This window comes from Phaenicophaeus curvirostris, chromosome 13 (assembly GCF_032191515.1).
Source record: "Phaenicophaeus curvirostris isolate KB17595 chromosome 13, BPBGC_Pcur_1.0, whole genome shotgun sequence".
Lineage (NCBI taxonomy): Eukaryota > Metazoa > Chordata > Aves > Cuculiformes > Cuculidae > Phaenicophaeus > Phaenicophaeus curvirostris.
This window is the reverse complement of record NC_091404.1, coordinates 12,212,771-12,232,904: the sequence shown is the minus strand read 5'-3', so window position 1 is coordinate 12,232,904 and position 20,134 is coordinate 12,212,771. Positions and strand designations below refer to the sequence as shown.

Here is a 20,134-nt window from a genome sequence, read left to right as displayed (position 1 = left end):
TCGTCCTTTAAAGCCTGGGCATCTCCTGTAGTTCAAGAAATCCAACCATTTTAAAAAACGCAACACAATCCATGGGACTCATTAACACAGGACATCGTCACAGCAAATTGTACAGCTAGATGCAAAAAAGAGCTGAATATTTACTTAACGAAATGTTGTAACATTAGTACAGATATGCTAATAAAAAAAAAACATGTTCTTTTATTCTTCAGCCTTCACAAATGTACCACTAGGCAGCTAGGGAGGGAGTCAGCTCCATGAGGAGGTGCAAGCTGACCCAAGGACTCTCACGCTCCTTTTCAGGTGCTCGTGCCCAGAATTGTCTCCATCCCCATGAACATCAGTTCTGATGCAGCCCCTGGTGATGCAGGAATGGCCCTATGTCCCCCCACGATGTCCTGAGTGGCACGTCACAGACCGGGCGCAGCACAGCAGCACTGCTCACCCGCTGTCTCAGGTAAGAGCTGGATCTGGGACCCTTCCTCACGGCAGCTTTCTGCACCGGCTGTAAAATGTCTGTGAAGCAAGCCAGGATCTCTGTCCTGGTGGCAGGGAAAGCTGTCAGCTCCAAACCCCCACCGGCTCGCACTTAATGAGAGTGTTAGCTCTCCTCAAGCATTTTGGCTGCAAAAGGTTTCCTAAAGTAGAGCAAGAGACACAACCTGCAGAGCTAGGTTTCTAGCTTCCCTCAAAACAATGAGCCAGAGGCCACCATTAACAACTCATGTGGATTCAATTGGGTTTACTTTTTTTCCCCCAAAAGCTTGGTAAAATGTCATCTTTGGCTGAAAATGTAGATTTCTAGTCTTCCTGGTTACAGAGAACAGCTTGGAAATAAGTCCCTGGTGACTGCTTGTAAGGCAGAGGAGGAGTCTGACCTCTTTCTAGTCTAGTTATCTTGAGGAACGGAGAGTGGGTGCTCACATTACCAGTCTCCCTTCTCCTTCTCCCAGAGTCTCTGAGCCAGCAGGTCAGGCTCCTCACTGAGGCCAGGCAGAGAGGTGAAGGTTTCTGGGATCCCTGGCTAGATGGTGGAGCAGAATGGAGAACAGAAAGGTTTGCAACTGTCTGCAAAGCTGCCCGTGCTCTGCACCAAGCTATCACAAGCCAGTTTACACCCTGGTTTGGGTCACTCAGGACAGCAAAGCTGGGGAGATGCTGCCTCGGCTTTGCTGGAGTGTGGCTTCCCTTTTGCTGCCTGGAGCTGTTGGCCCCAGGGTACCTCTCACCTGGCAAGAGATTGATGGATGGTGCCAAAGTTTCCTTGGATGCTGGCAGTGTTGCTCCCAAGGTGAATGAGGTCCCTGGCTCTGCATTTTCCTTTTGCATCATGCCTCAGATGTGAAGAGGAAAGGCTGAGCCTGGCCATGGCTTGCCATCACCCTTGACGCGTCCTGCCTGGAGAGCCAGGGGCTGCAGGAGGAAGGCAGAGCTGTCTCTGGGATGTCTGCAGCAGGCAAGGATGAGGCTGGCAGGTGGAGCCGAGCGAGGGCTTAATGGCCCTGGAGTGGCTGTTGGGTGGCTGCTGCTGGGCCAGCACAGGGATGGTTAGTGAACAACCCAGCAGATGAAACAAGGAGAGAGACAGTTATAACAAGGCGAACCCATCTCTTCCAAAGGGTCTGCTGTGCCCTTCTTATAGGTGTAGGTGTTGCCACCTAGGAAACACCCTTCCTCTCTTTTCCTTAGTTATCCTGAAAGCTCCAGTAGCAGGCTGCAGGAAACCCATCCTTAGTTGTGCCTTGGCTTTCTGGGAGCCTCCTGTTTTAGCCTGGGGGCTAGTCCTGCACCTGGTGGACCTGGGAGGTGGCAAGGAGAGAAGGCTGGTCATGCTAGTCCCAGAGCAGTCAGATGTGCCAGCAGGGAAGGAGGGGAAGAGAGGGAGAGATACAGGGAGCTTTTCATTCCCTCCTTGTAGGTGGAGGAGAGCATGGAAACAATGCTGGGTGGCATGACTGTGGGGGACACGAGGAGTCAGCCCAGAGCCTTCTGACAAAAACAAACTCTTTGCACCCAGTCCAGGCCCCCAGGAACATCTGTGCTGGCACAAGGCGCTGGGCTGGGGCATGCAGGGGGCAAGGAGGGCACCTTTGACTTCTTGGGGGTTAGGTCTCAAGGACCTGACTCCTTATCTTCCAGGTAGCCAAAGCTTGCTGGGACCATTCCCTGAGAAAACCTTTTCCTGATAAACACCCCTGTCTGCCTTGCGTGTTCTCCAGTATTTGAGAGCAAGGTCTCTACAGGTCCCCCCAGCCCAGCCCACCTTTGCAGAGATGGATCTTCCCCAGTGCCCAGAGCTTTCCCGTGCTGGGCTGCCCTACAGCGGGCAGCTCTGTCCCCTTGGTGTTTCAGGGGCACCCACGGTGGCACTACCAGGGTTAAGGCAGGTTGGAGGCTGCTGGAATGCCACCAGACAAAGCTGGGATTGAGGCTGGCTGTGAGGCACTGCCGCCTCCCCCCAGATTCCTGGGGTGTCAAAGCTTAGGCAGCCCTGCTCTGGCTGAGCACACGATGCTTTCCTGCTTCCCTGCCGGGTGCTGCTTGGCAGCACCCGGAGGGGTGGGAGGCGATGCTGACTCCTCCAGCAAAGCTGAGCAGCCCTGCGGCGGATCTGTGGCTGGGTACAGGTAGATGCGCTCGCCAGAACCTGCGTGAGTGTTCTGTGCCTCAAAATAAAGCTGTTCAAGGGTGGAGGGAGAATGCGGATCTAGGCTGCCGCTGCTGGGGCTCTGGGAAAGGGTTGCTTAGAGGATGCTCAGAAAGAAAGCGCTGCTTTTTCCCTCTGCTCCTTTGCAGGGATTTTGTCCTAAGGTTGCAGATGTTCAGTACCTGGCCCCTGTTTGGCTGCTGTCACTGGGTCATCTGTTGGGCACAGGTTGTGATTCGCAGGCTTCGTGGGCTTTTAACAACTTCTTAAAGCTAGGAGGACTACATTGTCTGCTGAGCTTGCACGCAGGCTGAGCTGATGCTCCCCTTTGGTATCTCCCAGGACAGAGGGGAGGGCTGAGTGCTCCCTGGTGTCACAACAGGGCTAACCTATTTCAGTGTCATGAAGATGTGCGTATGCAGACTATTGATTTTTCTAAGTGCAAGCAGCAGTTTTAGCTTGAATGGTTTATTATTCATGGCCCTAGGATTCTTGTGAACTCGGTGGTTGATGGTTTTCTCTTTCCTTGATGCTCCTAGAGTGGCAGTATGTGGAGGCATAGATCAGCCTGATGTTAGATGTCTTTAGATGAAACAAACTTAGCACTGCTCTTGGGGATCATTCAATGATTCCTCTCTGAGAACTGGTGTGGAGGAAGCATTGTTTAAGCTCTGCAGCCAAATTCCTCATCTGGTGGTTTCCTCCTGCCTGTTGTTCTTGGCTTGGCTGGATCAATCCCTTGAACACCTCTGGGAGCCCTTGGACGCAACAACTGACACGCATCTGCATATTCCCCTTGGAAGAGCTGCTGCTTTCCCCCAGAGGCTTCTCTGGCAAAGGGGTGCCTGTTGTATGTACTGTTCAGAAATTGCTAATGCAGTTAATTATGGTTGATTAATTACCTGGGGATAATTACCACAAATGAGCTCTATCAAAGTAGCATTAGATCAAAATGCTGCCATTTCCCCAACCAAGCGCATCAAAGTTTCGCTTGTGGAAATGCAATGTGTCCGTGGGCTTTGTACAACAAACTGGTTTTTGGAGAGGAAATCCCCTCTCGCTCACGGAGTCCTATTTGAGATGTTTCCAGTCCTGCTGGTGTGTGTTGCTGTTGCCAGCAAGTTCAACGAAATCGTCGCTGCCATGACAAGCAGAAGTGTGATACAGTGCTAAAGGCTTAGGAGAGGATTCCTTACCCTGTGCGCTAAGGATTTATTGTCCAGGGATCGTTACCCACTTTTCCAGGCTGAGTGGTGCGGTGCAAAGTGTGCCTCCTTTAGGTGGCTGGGTTAGGAACTGCTGGAAACTGCTCCATGGCTTCTCAGAGCATCCTTTCTACCACTGCTCATTCTAGAAAGGTGCAGAGCAGAAGCATCATCTGTGGAGGAGATGCGGCATTTCAGATTTGCTGTGCAAGCACTGAATATCCTTGTGCTTCTGTAGAGTAGTAGGTGGCAGCTCCCAGTACTGGAGATGGCATAAAGGAGGTTGGCAGATCCCTTGGTCCCTAGAAACAACAGGACCTGTAGTGCTCACCTCTTCTCAAAGTATAGCAGCCCTATATGGCATGGAAAGAAACTGTCATTAGCCCTGTAGGGACTGAATTCCTAGCAGTGAGAAGTTCATTGCTGGATAACTGAGGAGCACAGAGATCCTGCAGAACAGGAGAGGTGTGGTAAGCCCTTCTCTCAACCTTTGCTCTTAGTGCTGCTGGAGCTGGCACTGCATCCTTCCTCCAGGCATGGTCACAAGCTTCCCCGGAGCTGCTGACAGACCTGTCTGGGAGTAGGGCAGCCCTCTTGCATGTTGAAAAACCAGGCAGGGTCAAGACAGAAGTGAGCAGGTGTCCCCATGGAAGTGCTGTAAGCATTGCGAAGCAATCTCTGCATGCAACGTGGTTCTGTTTCTGCCCAGGTTGAAGCCTCGCAGGATGGTGCGGGACCTTCGTGCATAACCCCCCGGGCTCCGAGCAGTGCCATCCGGCCCCAGGCTCCTCTGGAGATGAATCTTTGCTGGAACGAGATTAAGAAGAAATCCCACAGCCTTCGGTAAGAGTTCCTGCCTGGAGCAAGCTCTGTGGCCTCCCAGACGTGCCTGCTGCATGTGCTTGGTAGAAGGTTTTCCAACTTGTTCCTTTGATGAGCCACATGAATACCTGGTGACCTTGGCCTAATTTCCCCTCTTGTGCACAGACCCCTGGGTCTTTCTCTCTACGCTGAGAAGCATCCCCTGCATTTCCACCCATGCTGTCCTCATCTCCCTCCCCTTCTTTCACTCCTGCTTGCTTTCTGCTGCTTTCTCCATGCTCTGCCACTGCTTGTCTCTTTTTCCTCCATGGCCTTGCTACCCCCTCTGCTGTGCTTGTTCCTCCGAGAGCCCTCTCCAGTGCATGGGGGGAACACGCCTTCCAGACCATCAGAGGTTGCAGCTCCAGAGCCATCATGACAGAGAGGTTAACTGGGGCGTGCTAATTGTCTCCTGCCTTAATGCAAGGCTCCTGGAAGCTGCCTGGTCGTGTAGCATGAGACAAGCTCCTCCGTGCTAGCCTTGACCCACAGGCAAATGTAGAGCAACTCTGTCCTCTGCTCTGGGCTCCAAGGTGATGAGTAGCCTCAGAGTTTCACCCTGCCTGGTGGTGCAGAGATTTGCTGGCTGACAGTCACACACAGCTTGTGCTGAGGTGTCCTGCTAGTCACTGGTGGGGTCTTGTGGGTGCTTGGGGGTCACCCACCCCCGCCGTGGTGCTGTGCCTTCCCTCCCCGGGGAACCTGCTCCGCTCCTGTCTGTCTGACCCCCATCCTGCTGTCATCGTTCTCCCGCTAGGGCTCGGCTGGAGGCCTTTTCCGACCACAGTGGGAAGCTGCAGGTGCCTCTCCAGGAGATCATAGACTGGCTTGGGCAGAAGGATGAGGAGCTCTCAGCACAGCTGCCCCTGCGGGGTGATGTCCTCCTGGTGCAGCAGGAAAAGGAGACGCATGCGGTACGTTCCCTTGTGCCTCCCCTGCCACCGTTCGCTGGAAAAATGAGCTGCAGATGGGCAGCCCTGCCTGGGGCCCCCACCTTGTGTCACTGCCCATGCCCACAGCCTGTGAGTGCACCAGTCCTTCTCCATCTCTGCTTCCTACGGAGAGGTGGAGCTCCGGTCCCATCGCAAATGCTCATGGCATACGACAGGTAGAGCCCATCTGGGTTTAGACAATAAATCTGCATTACAGCTTCAGGTCACCTTCAGGCACTGCAGCTGGTAGTGGGCCGTGTCTCTCCTCTCCTAATGTATTTCTTTCGTCCTGCTTCTGCAACAGAGGGACTTTCTCTCCCCAGTCTCTGCTTTTGAGATCCTGGGGCCTGAGGTGGTTGGTTGGTGTTAAGGCAACTCAGTGATTATGACATGAGTTGTTCATGCAGTACAGCTTTGATATCATGTCTGAAGCTGGAGTAAACCCAGACACATCAGTTTCCTGCTTCCCTGATCGGAACGTTTCCTTCTAGCTGCCAGTGTCTGTTGGACTTTAGTTGTTTTTACCTTGAAAACAAAGCTAAACTGTTGCTCATTTGCTATCCCTCATCCTCTCTGGAGCTAGCCCCTTCCCTGGTGTACAAATAATGGATCGAGCAGACGTCACCAGTGGGGGGATGCAGCTGGAGGGGAGGATGTCCTAAACCAACCTACCTCCAAAGTCTGTCCCGGTGGATGTGCTGCTTTGGGGCATCCTGCTGTTCCCTACCTTGCTCCTCCAGCAGCTGCACCTGCTGCTGAACAGCTGCTGGGAGGACTATTTGCATGACCATTTTCTTGCTCCATGAGTTAGGGGCAGCTCCAAGCAGTGCTGGTGAATGCATCATCAATAAAGCAGTTCCTCTTATGCAGCCTTGGATCAATGCACACTTCTGAGCTCACTGTTCTGCCTCTTCCTTCCAGCAGATCTGCAGTCCAGACCTCTGTAGGGGCCACCTTCTTGCAGGTGGTCATTCCTGCCCCGAAGCGCAAAAATATTTCTCTGTTAACTTCTCTCTGAGTCTCCAGTGAGGTTTGGGCCCTGAGGTGAAGAAATCACTGCAGCCCTTGGTGAAGGGACAGCAGGGGCAGGATCTCCAGCTCAGCCTGCTGTCTGATCTGTGTGTTCTGCTCTCCAGGCTTTCATGGAAGAGGTGAAGTCTCGGGGACCGTACATTTACTCTGTGCTGGAGTCAGCACAGGCTTTCCTTTCCCAGCATCCATTTGAGGAATTAGAAGAACCAGCTTCAGAAAGCAAAGGTATGTGTAGTTCCCCTTCTTTGTTTTCCTATAGCATGACACGGCTCCTCCCAGGCTGGACTGGAGAGGATGGAGTGGAGGTGGTTGGTGTGGCACAAAGCACATCAGTGCTCTGCCTCGTGCCATCACGCACCAGGCTGTTTCCAGTCCTTTGGCCATAGTTCAGACTGGCACAGAGCAGTGTTTCTGTCCTGCATGAAGGCAGAGACTGCAGCCCATGATGGGGTGCACCTCATGAGACAGTATCAGATGTACTCTGGGATTTTTAAAGGCAGCAGGACTTCTGCCTGCGAGAGCAGCCAGAGGTCTGTGAGTGGCCTGGATACCTGGAGGAGCTGGTGCAGAGATGGGTGCTGTTATCACTTGGTTTACTTCCTTCTTTCCCTGGTTTTTATATCTGCCTTTTACCTGCCCTCCATCCATCTCTTGCCTTGCTCTCCTCTGGGCTGGAGCCCCACTTTTGCTGTCTGTTCATCTTCTGCTTTGCTCTCACAGATGTCTCTCCCCGGCACCGGATCCAAAACATCAGCCGCTTTGTGTGGAAGCAGGCGAATGTGGCCAGTGAGCTGTGGGAGAAGCTCACGGCCCGATGCGTGGACCAGCACCGTCACATTGAACGCACACTGGAGCAGCTGCTAGAGATTAAAGGGGCCATGGAGGAGCTCAGCACCACACTGGACCAGGCTGAAAGTGTGCGTGAAACCTGGGAACCCATTGGGGACCTCTTCATTGACTCCTTGCCAGAGCACATACAGTCAACCAAGGTACTTCTGGCTCTGCACAGGCTCCAACCTCGGCCCCAGAGGTGATGAGATGCTGCTTCCCAGGAGGGCAGTGCAGCTCCTCCTGACTGCTCAGTTCAATGGGATCTTGGAGGCCAGACCCTCTGTCTGACAGCCCCCTAGCTTTGTCAGGGTGGGTTTGGTCTGCAGTGTTCTGAGCCATTGGCTGCGCTGAGCACCTTGTCATGGCACAGATCTTACACAGGTAAAGTGGCTCAGCATGGATGAGCCATTGTCCAAATCCCACTTCTGAGGAGATTTGAGTAATTTCCAGTCTGGCTGGTTTGTTTTGTTGATTTGGGTTATTTTTTCCCCCTGCTAAGGTTCCCTGTGGGAGTGTTAGTCAGCAGCATCTTAGTAGCCACTAGCCCACCCTAGCTGGTACCAGAGGAATTGGATCCAACTGCTGACCTTCTTCTTCTCCTGCCCTATGTCTGTTCTACTCGGCATGGAATTCCAGCTATTCAAAGATGAGCTCTCCCCCATGAAGGATGGAGTGAAAGTGGTCAATGACCTTGCACACCAGCTTGCTATCTCCGATGTCCACCTGTCCATGGAGAACTCCCGCACTCTGGAGCAGATCAACACCCGCTGGAAGCAGCTGCAGGTGAGAAGGAGTCAGGGCCAAGCACTACAGGTAAACCACAGGCAGGAGGACACTGGGAAAAGGCTCACTGCCAAGTTTCCAGGATGATAAAGTAAGGCTTGGCATAGCAGGGATGGTATGGCTGGTGTTCCTGGAGGAGGAAAACGTCAGTTCAGTGTGAAGAAGGTGGCTGGTAAACCTGTAGAGGTCTTGAGCAGGCAAAGGCAGTGGGAGGAATAAAGGATGCTGTCTGAGGAGAACCAAGGGGAATATAAATACCAACCACAAGCCTTCTTGAACGAGGCTTCAATATGAAATGCCTAGGGGGCTGCCACTGACGTCTTCTGTCCCATTCTCCAGGCCTCCATAAACGAACGCTTGAAGCAGCTCCAAGATGCTCACCGGGACTTTGGACCAGGTTCCCAACACTTCCTCTCCTGTACGTGACCAGGTCCTCCTGACTTCTTGCTGTGGGGCTGCCTCTGCAGAGCAGCTTAGCATGGTCTGTGGCACAGGAGAACGGGGGCAGAGCCCTGTTGCTGAGATCAGAGCCCCTAGAGCCACGCAGGCAGCTCGATGTTGGCCCAGGCCAGTGCCTGGTGCACAGGGAAGCTTCTCCCAAAGTTAGCGTTGTGCTGCTACCTTACCTTGTGAGACCAGGGGTGGGATGGTGAGTGCGGTTCCCCTTCGGAGTGCAGAGCTGTGATGCTGCAGCAGGTCTCAGGTAATACTGGGACTGTGCCAGCCTCAGAGGCTGGGTGAGCAAGACAACAGATGGCAGAAAAAAGCAGTCCCCACTACCCTGTGTTAGTCATTCGGAAGCCAAAAACGCACCCGTTAAGGAGGTTTTCATTCACGTGGTGAGGCAGAGGGATGCTGTTCCTGCAGACCTGAGCTGCTGCGGGCTCGGAGACCTTTTGAGGATGAGCAGCAGGTTGTGCTCCAGGGTCTGGAGTCTGTCCTTGGAAACGCAACACCCCCAGGAGTTGATTTGGGAAGCGCAGCCTCTTCGGGAGGCTGCTGGCACAGAAACACCTGCAGCTCATCAGAAACAGCATCAACCTAAAGGTGTCGATCCAACATCTCTGTCTCTCTCCTTGCAGCGTCTGTTCAGGTGCCCTGGGAGCGAGCCATTTCCCCCAACAAAGTGCCATACTACATCAAGTGAGTGTGCTCCCAGCCGCAGCCCGTGGGCTTCTCTGCCCCAGTGGGAACAGGAACTGGGGACCAGCCAGGAGTGGGGGTCAGTGAGCAGTCTGGTCTGGGCACTGAGCTTCGGTGAAGCACGTTGCTCCTGACCTGGCAAAGCCAGGATTTCTCTGCACCCCAGATGAGAGGAGGGGCTGGCTGGAAGGAGGGGGGCAGCAGCTGAGGGTGTCCTGCTGTGGGCATCCTCGTGCTGTTGTGGCTGGGGAGTGTGCTCACCAGGGCAGCAGCACCTGCAAACACTGCAGGACTCACTCCTGGGGCTGGCCAGGTCATTTTTTTTATTTCCCCCCCATCTTTTATGGCAGCTGCTTTAATTCCCAACCTGACTCTTGGTTTCCTTCTATTTTCCTTCCAGCCACCAGGCCCAGACAACCTGCTGGGACCACCCGAAGATGATGGAGTTGTACCAGACGCTAGGTAAGGAGGTTGCTCCAAAACTATTCCATCAGCACCTGCCTTTCCACAGCATGGGGTGCTGTGTGAAATCCCCCCAGCCCACCTGCTCCCTCTGCGGCACAGGGACCCCAAACCCACCGCTGCGACCCCCCCCCCCGCCAGGCTCTGCCCCTCCTGCCCCATCTCTGCTTCCACTGGTGGGGCTGGTGTCTGGGATCTGCAAGGGCTGCTTCCTGCCCTGGAGATAAGGATGTCGAGCTGTGGTTTTATTCTTCTTTTCCTGTGTTATTGCAGCGGATTTGAACAACATCAAGTTCTCAGCGTATCGGACAGCTATGAAGCTGCGACGGGTGCAAAAAGCCCTGCGATGTGAGTTGGGAAAGTATTTCTCTCCTGCTGAGTCTCCCTCGATAAAGGCATTAAACTAATACAAGCTTTTATCAGCACATCAAAGGAAGGAGCCCACTGGGGGTTACCAAGGCGAGAAGCGCTAGGAAGATGAGCCTGTGGCTGGAAAGCTGAGCAAATCCACCAGCGAGGTGTCTGTGTCAGTGCCTTTCTTTGCAGGCTTATGGTGGAAATGCCTCAAGGGCAGGTGTTAGTCAAAGGGATTTGAGAACAAAATGGTCCAGCTCAAAGTTAAAGCTGTGGGATCAGGCAGAGGCTCACCCAAGGGTGCTCGGAGAAGCTGTGGATGTAACTGAGAGCTGAAACCAGCTTTGCTGGCAAGGGGCAATGAGGGCTCTGCTACTTCAAGAGGGGGAAGGGAGCCAAAAAGCCTGAATTCTTCACTGTTGGCAAAACTGTAGTTAAAATGAGGATTAATAGCCAGGTGAATATGGTGCCATAGGAGTTCAGCATCACGTGTGGTGCTCTGAGGGACGGCTGAGGAGTTTCTGGGGCAAACAGGCAGATGGGAATCTAACAGATGCAGCATCCTTGGCTGCTGGAGAGTTTAGGCAACACCTCTCACCTAAGGCTCTGTCCAAATTAAACAGCGGCAGGATGAAGGAAAACTCTCTCCTGAATTAATCATTCCCAACAGGGAGAGGAGGCACAGCCAGGCAGGAGTGGGGTCCCTGGCAGGCATCTAGTGAAAGGTCTGGAAGAAGACAGTGAGGTTGAGAGGATGTTTGGTACTCAGGGGGTTGAACTGTGGCTGCAGAGCAGTTTCACGACACTGGGGTGACCAGGCAGTCCCATACCCAGGAACATTTAGGGCTGCTGTAGCCGAATGGGGGTCTCTGATCCCTCTGTCTGTGCTTTCTCTGCAGTGGACATGGTGACCCTGGCCACAGCCTTGGAAATCTTCAATGAGCATGACCTGCAGCCCAGCGATCGGGCGATGGATGTGGTGGAGGTCATCCACTGCCTGACTGCCCTCTACGAGAGGCTGGAGGAGGAGCGGGGCATCCTGGTGAACGTGCCACTCTGTGTGGACATGAGCCTTAACTGGCTGCTAAATGTCTTTGACAGGTACTGGTCCCTCAGCATCCCTCTGAGCTCTGGGGCTCCGTGCTTGATGGGAAACTTCTGTGCTGCTTTTCCAGCTGGCAGTGCTGCAAAAAGGCCCTGGCTGCTAGCGAGGGGGATGCCAGGTGCCAGCTTGCCTTGCTGAACAAAACCCAGCTCTCCAAAACATTTGTAAACTTGTGCAATATCTCACCTTGCAGTGGCCGCAGTGGGAAGATGAGGGCTCTCTCCTTCAAGACGGGCATCGCGTGTCTGTGCGGGACAGAGGTCAAGGAGAAGTTTCAGTGTGAGTCCTCCATCTCCCTCCCCCAGGACCTGATGCAGAGTAACCTGGGGCGAGCGGAGGTGCTTTTGTGTCCTGGCTTAGACCTTCTTTGCTCAGAAAGAGCAGAGAAACAGCTTTCGTGCAGTGACTAATCTGCTTGCATTGCCACCTCTCCCTCCCTCTGCAAGCCTACGCCACCTAAATTGGGAGGCATTTTTGCAGGCTGACTGGTGCTGTGATGATCTTGCTCGCATGACACTATGAGGAACAGTGCAGAGAAGGCAAACAGGCAACAGTTATCCAGTGCTTCCCCGAAGGGAAAAAAAATGGGGGTGTGTGGCTGGGAATTAGGTTTCAGACCACTTAAGGGAAGCCCCTTTCCTCACTGCGTTTTAAGCATGGGAGTCACTGCCATGGGTACTGAGGAGGGGATGGCAGAGGAAGCACCAAGGGGTTAAATAAGGGGGTTGGGTAGATTCATAGAGGGCAGGGCAGCTATGGCTGTTAAAGAAGGGATGTATGTAACACGTGTCTCAAGACTCTAAACTCCTAGTAGAAGGAGACTGGTAAAGGTTACCTACTCATAGCTCAATTTCCCCCCCTTAATTTGAGCTCCCCACCGGACACAAGCTGCAGGGTCCCTGGTCTGATCCACACACCGCTCCCCTGTGCCTGCATCACCTGCCTGGTGTGTGACGGCATCAACCATATCTCTATGGTTATCTTATGGTTGGACTCGATGATCTGGTGGGCCTCTTCCAACCTAGTTATTCTATGATTCTATGATTCTAACGGGGCTGTGTGTCCGTCCTGCCGACAGATCTCTTCAGCCAAGTAGCAAACGCCGGGGGACTGTGTGACCAGCGGCAGCTTGGTGTCCTGCTCCACGAGGCCATCCAGGTCCCGCGCCAGCTCGGGGAGGTGGCAGCGTTTGGGGGCAGCAATGTGGAGCCCAGCATCCGCAGCTGCTTCCGCTTTGTGAGTAGGGTAGCGTGGTCCAAGCTGTCCCCTCCGCTGCAGCCCTGCTGGGGAGATGCCCCCGCAGGTGGCAAGGAGCTCACACCCCATCGCAGCCGGGTCCCAGCTCTGAGCAACCTCTTCTTTTCCCCTCCCCAGAGCAATGGGAAACCTGCCATCGAGGCATCCCAGTTCCTGGAATGGGCCAACCTGGAGCCGCAGTCCATGGTGTGGCTGGCTGTGCTGCACCGGGTGACCATGGCTGAACAAGTGAAGCATCAGACCAAGTGCTCCGTCTGCCGGCAGTGCCCCATCAAGGGCTTCAGGTAGGGGTTGACATAAGAGTTCTTGGCCGCTAAGGGAAGAGCAGGGTGTCCTGCAGGAGGGAGCTGAGTTTGGGGTGTGCTGTTGGGGGAACCTAGAGCTCTGCAGCAGCGGCATTTCAGGCAGGTCAGAGCAAGTGCCAGCAGAGGAGAACAAGCAGGAGGCTCTTCTGGGGACTTCATCCAGTGGGGTGCAAGAGTGGCACAGACCACCTCCATCCCCTGCAGAGCTCTCCTTGGTCTCCAAAATGTTGTGGTTTTGCTGACTCTAACTACCTCCCTATGGCCTCGTGATCTCTGCAGGTATCGGAGCCTGAAGCAGTTCAATGTGGATATCTGCCAGACGTGCTTCCTCACCGGGCGAGCCAGCAAGGGCAACAAGCTGCACTACCCCATCATGGAATATTACACCCCGGTACGGACCTGGGCTGGGAGGGTTTGGCTCAAAGCCAGTCCACGTTTATAGTAGCAGCCTTGTGACATCTAGGCTGATGCAGCCGCAGAAGTGAATCCTTTGTATATTTTTGTCCCCCTCCACATGCTTGAAGTTGCCTGTGTTCTTGATATTCTGGGGCTCATAGTGAGCAGGATGCACGACATCCTCCGATGCCCAGCTTGGCTTGTACCAGGCCCCCTGACAGGCTGAAAGATCTGCTGTGTGCCCTCCTTGCTTCCTTAGTTTTGTCTGCCTCTTCTTTCGTGGAGCTTACGCCCAGACTAAAGGGACTTCTCTCCTGTGGGTGCTGGCCTGTGGTTCCCCGCTTTTCATTGAGCAGCACCTCAATAATGTTTGTGTCTCTGCAGACCACATCTAGTGAGAACATGAGAGACTTTGCCACGACGCTGAAGAACAAGTTTCGGTCCAAGCAGTACTTCAGCAAGCACCCACAGAGAGGTTATCTGCCCGTCCAGTCTGTACTCGAGTCTGACTTCTCCGAGGCGTGAGTTGGCTGGGTCCTGGGCTGTGCCTTTTGACCCTGCCTGATACTGGGGCTCTATGGATGGAAGCCCCATCTCAGCTCCAAGACAGGGCTCTGGTGGGAGGGCTGGGGGTAATACGGCACCTGATTCTTGGAGAAATAGAGATTTCAGTCTCCCTGTCCAGCCCGTCCCTGGCTCTTCTCATCCCAGATGAGACCAGGGCAGCCTCTCCAAGCCCTAGCTTTGAGTGAGGACTACAGAGACTTGCTGACCAGTGTGCGTCTTTTCCAGACCAGCCTCCTCCCCGATGTTACCGCACGCCGACACCCACTCCCGGATCGAGCATTTTGCCAGCAGGTATCACCACTGGGCACTGCTCTCGTGCCAGGGCACAGAGCACGACTCCGATGGGTGTGGAGGGGTTTCGGGGCAGATGCATGGTGATCTCCTGCTGCCTGTAGCCCCCTCCACAATTCCCAGTATGCTGCCTGGCAGGCAGAGGCTGGCTGGGGTGACTCAGGCTGCAGTGCAGCTGTAGGGCTGGGAAAACCTCCCTGTACCATTTTGCTCCTGCTGGGACATGGCTGATGCCACACAAATTGGCAGCAAACACCATGCATTTGACAGCAGATGTCTAAGTGATGAAGCAGCCTCCAAGTACCCTCCTGCTCTTTCCCATATGAGCTGCTGGTTGGATTCTTAGCAGGCAGATCCCTCAAGGTCTTGCTCTGCCTACACGCCCACAGGTGCTGCTTGCCTGCTTCCCATTGCTGCTGCCTTGTGGTTTGTGGGGACCTGAGGAGCACAGAGAGCTTGTAGCTCAGTCCCTAGGCTGGAGCTGATGTTCTTTCACCCTTTTCCTTTGCTTACTGGAGCTGGCTGCACGGCAGCAGTGCTTTATTCCAGACTGTCACTCCAGAGCTGCAGTGTCTCTTCTTTTCTAAAAAGACAAGACTCTCTAGAGCCTGTAAAGTGGGGCAGACTGGGTGCAGTCAGCTGGAGACCTTGCCAAAAAAGGGGTCTTGCAGGGGCTGCTGTAAGTGGGGTGCATTGAGCAGACATTCAGGGTGTCTCTGACTGTATCTCAACCTGTTTCTCTTTTCTCCAGGCTTGCAGAGATGGAAAGCCAGAACTGTTCATTCTTCAGTGACAGTCTCTCCCCTGATGATAGCCTGTGAGTTCTGCCTCCTTTCCCCCCTCCTTATCTCCTGCAGAGTCAGGGCTCCTGTGGCTCCATCCCTACCTAGCCAGGGCACAGAAATGCTTTCCTTCCTAGTTTCTTTGATCCTGCAGCTCTTGGGCACCCCAAGCTACCCACGTGTGCTGAGCCATTTCCAAGCTCTAGACCTGGAGCTGCCAGCACAGGCTCCTATATGAAACCACCTCCCTCCAGGCTGTCCTACTCCCAGGGCATGCAAGCCTCATGAGGCTGATGTTCTTCACTAAGGTGTTTCTCTACCTGCTGCAACAGGGATGAGGACCAATACCTGCTGCGCCATTCCAGCCCCATCACTGACAGAGAGCCTGGGGGCAGCCAGCAGGTTCCAGGAAGCCTCAGCATGGATGACAAGGGAGAGCTGGAGAGGATCCTGGCTCACTTAGAGGATGAAAACAGGTAGAGGCATGGGCAACTCTGAAAGGGGGATTTACAGCCTAAGGGAAAGGGGCTGAATAAACCTGGTAGAGTTCAGAGTGGAATGAGGGAATAGCTGCTGGGGCTGGAGGTTGGGGATCAGAGGAGCTGAGTGAGCTAGTTTGAAAGGTGTCTAGGTTGAGCCCTGAAACTTCCATTTGTTGAGGATGTGCTCTCCAAGGAAGGGAGAAGATTCTCTTCCCCACAATGTTCCTGCCCCCATATCCAGAACATGTTCCCCTCCTGAACCCTAAACTGGTTGAAGAGAGCCCAGGGTGCTGCTGTCTCTCTTGACCCTGAGCCCCTCGCAAACAGTGGTGACGCTGCTCTGGATCACAGAAGGTGAGGGTCTGGGCAGGGCAGCTCTATTAAGGAGGAGGTGATGCTTTCCCTGCCTTTGTTCTCAGCCTCTTAGGATGCTGTTGCGTGTCTTTTTGTAAACTGCCTAAGTGGGGTAGAGCTGCTGGCAGCCCACCCTGCAGCACAGGGCAAAGCCCAGAAGCGAGCTGGTCCTCAAGCCTCATGTGTGGCAAAGCCTTCAGAGTTGTTTTGTCTTGGAGTCATGGGCCATCCCTGAAGCACAGCTGCCAGGTATTTCCAGCAGTGTTTCCTCTAGAAAGGAGAGTGGTGATGCTGACCTAGTCTGTCTTGCAGGATCCTCCAGGGAGAGCTGAGACGTTTGAAATGGCAGCATGATGAGGCGGTGGAGTCTCCAACCTTGGCTACAGGCACCCCAGAATCAGTGCAAGACCCACGTAATGATGAGCTCCTGGCAGAAGCACGAATCCTCCGGCAGCACAAGAGCCGCCTGGAGACCCGCATGCAGATCCTGGAGGACCACAACAAGCAGCTCGAGTCCCAGCTGCACCGGCTGAGGGAACTGCTGCTGCAGGTACTCTCAGAGCAAGGATCTGAGAAGCCTCCTCCTCGGTGTGGGCTTTGGCGTGACAGAGCTGGGCAGTAGCAGAAAGGGATGGTCAGAAAGGGGAGGACAAGGACAGAGGCTCATGACAAATCTATTCTCTCTCCAGCCTCCGGCAGAGTCAGATGGCAACGGTTCAGCAGCCTCTTCCTTGGCTTCGTCTCCACATCAGTCTGAAAGCAGCCAGGCAAAGGAGAAAGAGCACAACACCCCTGACACCGAAGCTGCAGGTAAGGATTGGGGTTGGGCTCAGTTCTCAGCCCTGCTCCCTTGGTCCTATGCTGCAGGAAGACGCCTGCAACCTGCTGTCCTGCAAGAGGTGTTGGTCAGCGAGGCAGATGCCCAGAGAGCCTGCTCACTGCTTCCTCTGTCCTCTTTCCTGCTGCAGACGAGGTGGAAGCCAAAACCCAGGAAGTCAGCGTATGCCTGGAAGATATTATGGAGAAGCTGCGGAGCGCCTTCCCTAACTCTCGAGGTACTCGAGTGAAATCGCCCTCTCTGGCCTCTTACTGCTCCCTCAGATGAGGTTTTCCCCATGGAACCCAGCCCCGATCCCAGCTTTCCTGCAACCGCCGACCCCCGCAGCGCCTGCAGCGAAGAGCTGTGTTGCAGCAGCGTTGCTGCAACTGGTGTGTGGCCTGGGCACGGAGAGGATGAGGTTCCACACCTGAAGGAGAGGCGATCAGAGCTGCCAAGAGTCTGGACCAACTAGATTCCTGCAGATGAGCTGCAAGGCAGCCTCCTGCCCTGCCTGGGACCCTGCACCACCCCATGGGCTCCCCACTATGAAGACAGATCTGCCAGCCCAGAGTTTGCAGCAATCACCTTGAGCCACTTCCTCTATTCAACCCCATCCAGACCCTTTCCAGGAGAGGATGAAGCCCCAGTTATCTGGGGAGATGGAAGCAGTGGTGCAAGGTCTCCTAGATGCTCATAGATGGCTCTTCCCAGCAGAGATGGGGACTGAGGGGTGCATGTGTGGATGGCGCCCCACTTGCCCAGTGGGATTTGGTGTAGGTCTTTCTGCTGATCCTCTCTGCTCCATCCCTCATCCAGGCTGCCCATGCGTGTGCTGGAGCAGACATTGCTTAGTGCCAGCACTAACACAAGATGAGAGAGCTTCCTTTGCTTCCCATGCAGATCCTCACCCACTTTCTGCAATCCCTGAGCTCTGCAGCATCCCTGTTCTAACCACATGGCTCCAGGTTCTATTTTCCTGACCTCTCCATTTCTCTTTCAGGTATGACCTCCCTTATCTAACACCTCCTGTGAGCCAGAGCCTTTTCCTAACCAGCTACCTGGCTCCTTTCTTCCCGCTCCTCTCCCTGCCGTGCTCCCCGTGTTGTGGCAGACCTTGCACAGACTCTTTCTGAGGCAGTTGTGCAGGATGCTTGCCAGCTCCAGAAGATCTCAGGGGAACACAGGTCATGCAGGAGTGGGATCGTGGGCTCCCCAGGAGGCTGGCTCTGTCACACAGCCACGGTGTCCAAGCCTGGGTGGTTTAGAAGAAAGAACTGAAGATGTGAAAGCTGCCTGTTTCCTCTGGGTGCTCACAGGCTGCTGCCTTTGATCGCAGCCTTTGGGTTGCAGAACTCAGCATCCTCCTCTTCTTCAGTTGTGCCCAGGGGCCTCCAGGTTTATGGGCACCAAAACGCTCCTGGGGCCACCCAGTTTTTAAAAGAACTCTTACTAACAGCATCCAGCTGCCAGCCTTATGAATTGAACCCGCTGCCACCCAGGGCTCCGCAGCCAGCCAGGAACATACTGTCTGGTGGGGAGAGTCTACGAGGTTTATGAGGTAGGGATGAGTCCATGTTAGAGCTTCAGCCCAGCTAGTAGCCTTACCTTGAGAGGGTCTTTGTAACAGAGCCTTATCATTTAATTTGCATATATTTCTATATATTATATATATATATTCTGTACTTAAATACTCTCATGGACTCACTCCATTAAATTCTAATACTGTAAGTGCAGCTTCACTTTCAGTCCAGGCCATCACGCTGCTGCGAGGGGAGCTCAGTGGACGGAGGGACAGACTGACAGCGGGTACTCTGTCCTGCCTGATTCCCTGGGGAGCTGTGCCATGGCACAGAGAGCCTGTCCTGCTGGACCTGGCTCTGTCCTTGGGGAGCCTCAGCTGCCTGTACCTGTGGCACTGCACAAAGGGGTTTCTCCAGCCCTGGGGCCACCAGGACATGGAGCTGTGATGCAGGAGAAGAGCAGCGTGGGCAGGTAGCGGGGCAGGCAGGGCTGCTCCTTGCTCCCACCCAGGGAGCAGCTGCTGGGACAACTCCTGCTGGGTGTTAGGGGAGGCTGTTCTGCAAGCTGGTAGCTCAGGGCTGGTGGCTCCTGGTCCCAAAGGCTCCCTCAGGCTGGCTGTCTCATGCTGTGTTATGTCGAGAAAGAGGTAGAGTCAGGTGCTGTGGGGCGCCCCAGAGCAGAGGCTGAGATGGTCTTGGTGCTTTGGGGCCACGGGCTGCGGAAGGCTGAGATGCCCAAAGGCACAGGCAGGGCTGCATGCTGGTGCGAAGCATCCTACCCAGAACAGGACTTGCTGCAAAGACAAAGTTGTTGCTGGGTGGGATGGGATGTAGTGGTGAGCTGATCAAGGGGAGGTTCAGACCCAGGCTGTGTTGGGGAGCACAGGGTTGTGCGGGCAGCCGGCAAAGCTGCAAAGCAGCTCCTGTGCTGCAGGTTAGGTGGTGTGAGCCTTACAACCAGGTGTTCGGGGTCCTGTGCTGCGGCGTCCGCGAGCAGCAGTGCAGGTTGTTGTCCTTGCCCTCCCCTCGCACACCCAGATGAGTGGCAGGCGTGCAGCAGCAGTGTTATTGTTGTTAGACTGACCACATGCCAGCCTGCGAGATGGGGCTGTAACCCCTGTTAGCCCAGGGGCAGGATGGAGGGCACTTAGGAAGGAGCAAGGTTTTGGCTTGAGGATGAATTCAGAAGTACCCAGCCTGGAGAGAACTGGAGGCAGGACAAGGCAGAAGGAGAGCAGAGCTGCTGGCCCTAGTGCCAGTTGTGGGGAGCAGTACCTCTGGATTTTTTTAATACTGAACTCTCAGTCAGGCTGTTGGGTACAGGGTGAGTGTGGGCTGTAGTCGGGAGCCAGAATGTGGCAGGGAAGGGAGCAAGCTGGTTAATGCTCTGGTAACTGTCTACTGGGGTGCTGCTGTCCTTGCTGCTTCACACCATCTCTGCTCTGGAAAGAAAATAAATTTGTATTTATACTGAGAACAACATTGGTGCTCTGGCCTCTTCTATCCACGCACCTCAGCTGAGTCAGGGTAGATCCCAGCTCTGTGCCAGGCTGGCTGCCCACATCACTAGAGGCAGAGAAGCTGTGGGCAGAGTCCTGGGCTCCCCAGGCGTGGGTCAATCTCCTGACCCCCCTCCTCCTTTGTCCTCTTTTTGCAGTAAGGTCTGATCAGGGACATGTGGCAGCCTGAGGGCTGGGATGGAAGCTGTGTGGGGTCACTCCCTCTCCCTCATCTGGGAATTTCTGCTTTCAGCCCCAGGAAGGATGCAGGGAGCTGTGGGATGCTGGGCAAGCGATTCTCTCCCTGTGTGCTTTCTCCTTGGAGCCCCATTAGATCTCCAGTGCCCAGCGGTGTCCGGATGATTCTGACTCGTGTTCCCTGAGTCCCTGCGCACAGTGAGGGGCTCAGCTGAGGACTGGTCTCAGCCCCCCCCGCCACATAAAGTGCAGCCCAGCCCTGGCTGGCTCTGAAGCCTTCCCAGGATGGATGCTTGTAGGGTTGGACC

The 20,134-nt window shown here is 54.5% G+C and overlaps 1 protein-coding gene across 5 annotated transcripts; it reads left to right on the top strand.

The window, feature by feature from the left end:
- The first annotated feature begins 307 nt into the window (after window positions 1-307).
- DRP2 (dystrophin related protein 2) lies at window positions 308-19,609 on the top strand. 5 transcript variants are annotated; one of them, XM_069867385.1, is made up of 23 exons: window positions 308-457; window positions 4,562-4,695; window positions 5,471-5,627; window positions 6,782-6,902; window positions 7,398-7,666; window positions 8,145-8,291; window positions 8,631-8,709; window positions 9,374-9,434; window positions 9,835-9,896; window positions 10,170-10,244; window positions 11,150-11,351; window positions 11,549-11,634; window positions 12,434-12,591; window positions 12,730-12,896; window positions 13,197-13,308; window positions 13,698-13,834; window positions 14,106-14,171; window positions 14,923-14,988; window positions 15,286-15,429; window positions 16,102-16,339; window positions 16,479-16,599; window positions 16,758-16,844; window positions 17,610-19,609. In XM_069867385.1, exons 1-23 carry the CDS (start codon window positions 350-352, stop codon window positions 17,627-17,629), a joined length of 2,817 nt encoding a protein of 938 aa, XP_069723486.1. In that variant the 5' UTR covers window positions 308-349; the 3' UTR covers window positions 17,630-19,609. The 5 variants fall into 5 exon arrangements, with proteins under 5 accessions (XP_069723486.1, XP_069723485.1, XP_069723484.1 ...); XM_069867384.1 differs by having other exon boundaries at window positions 15,262-15,429; XM_069867383.1 differs by having other exon boundaries at window positions 16,758-19,609.
- The last annotated feature ends 525 nt before the right edge of the window (window positions 19,610-20,134 follow it).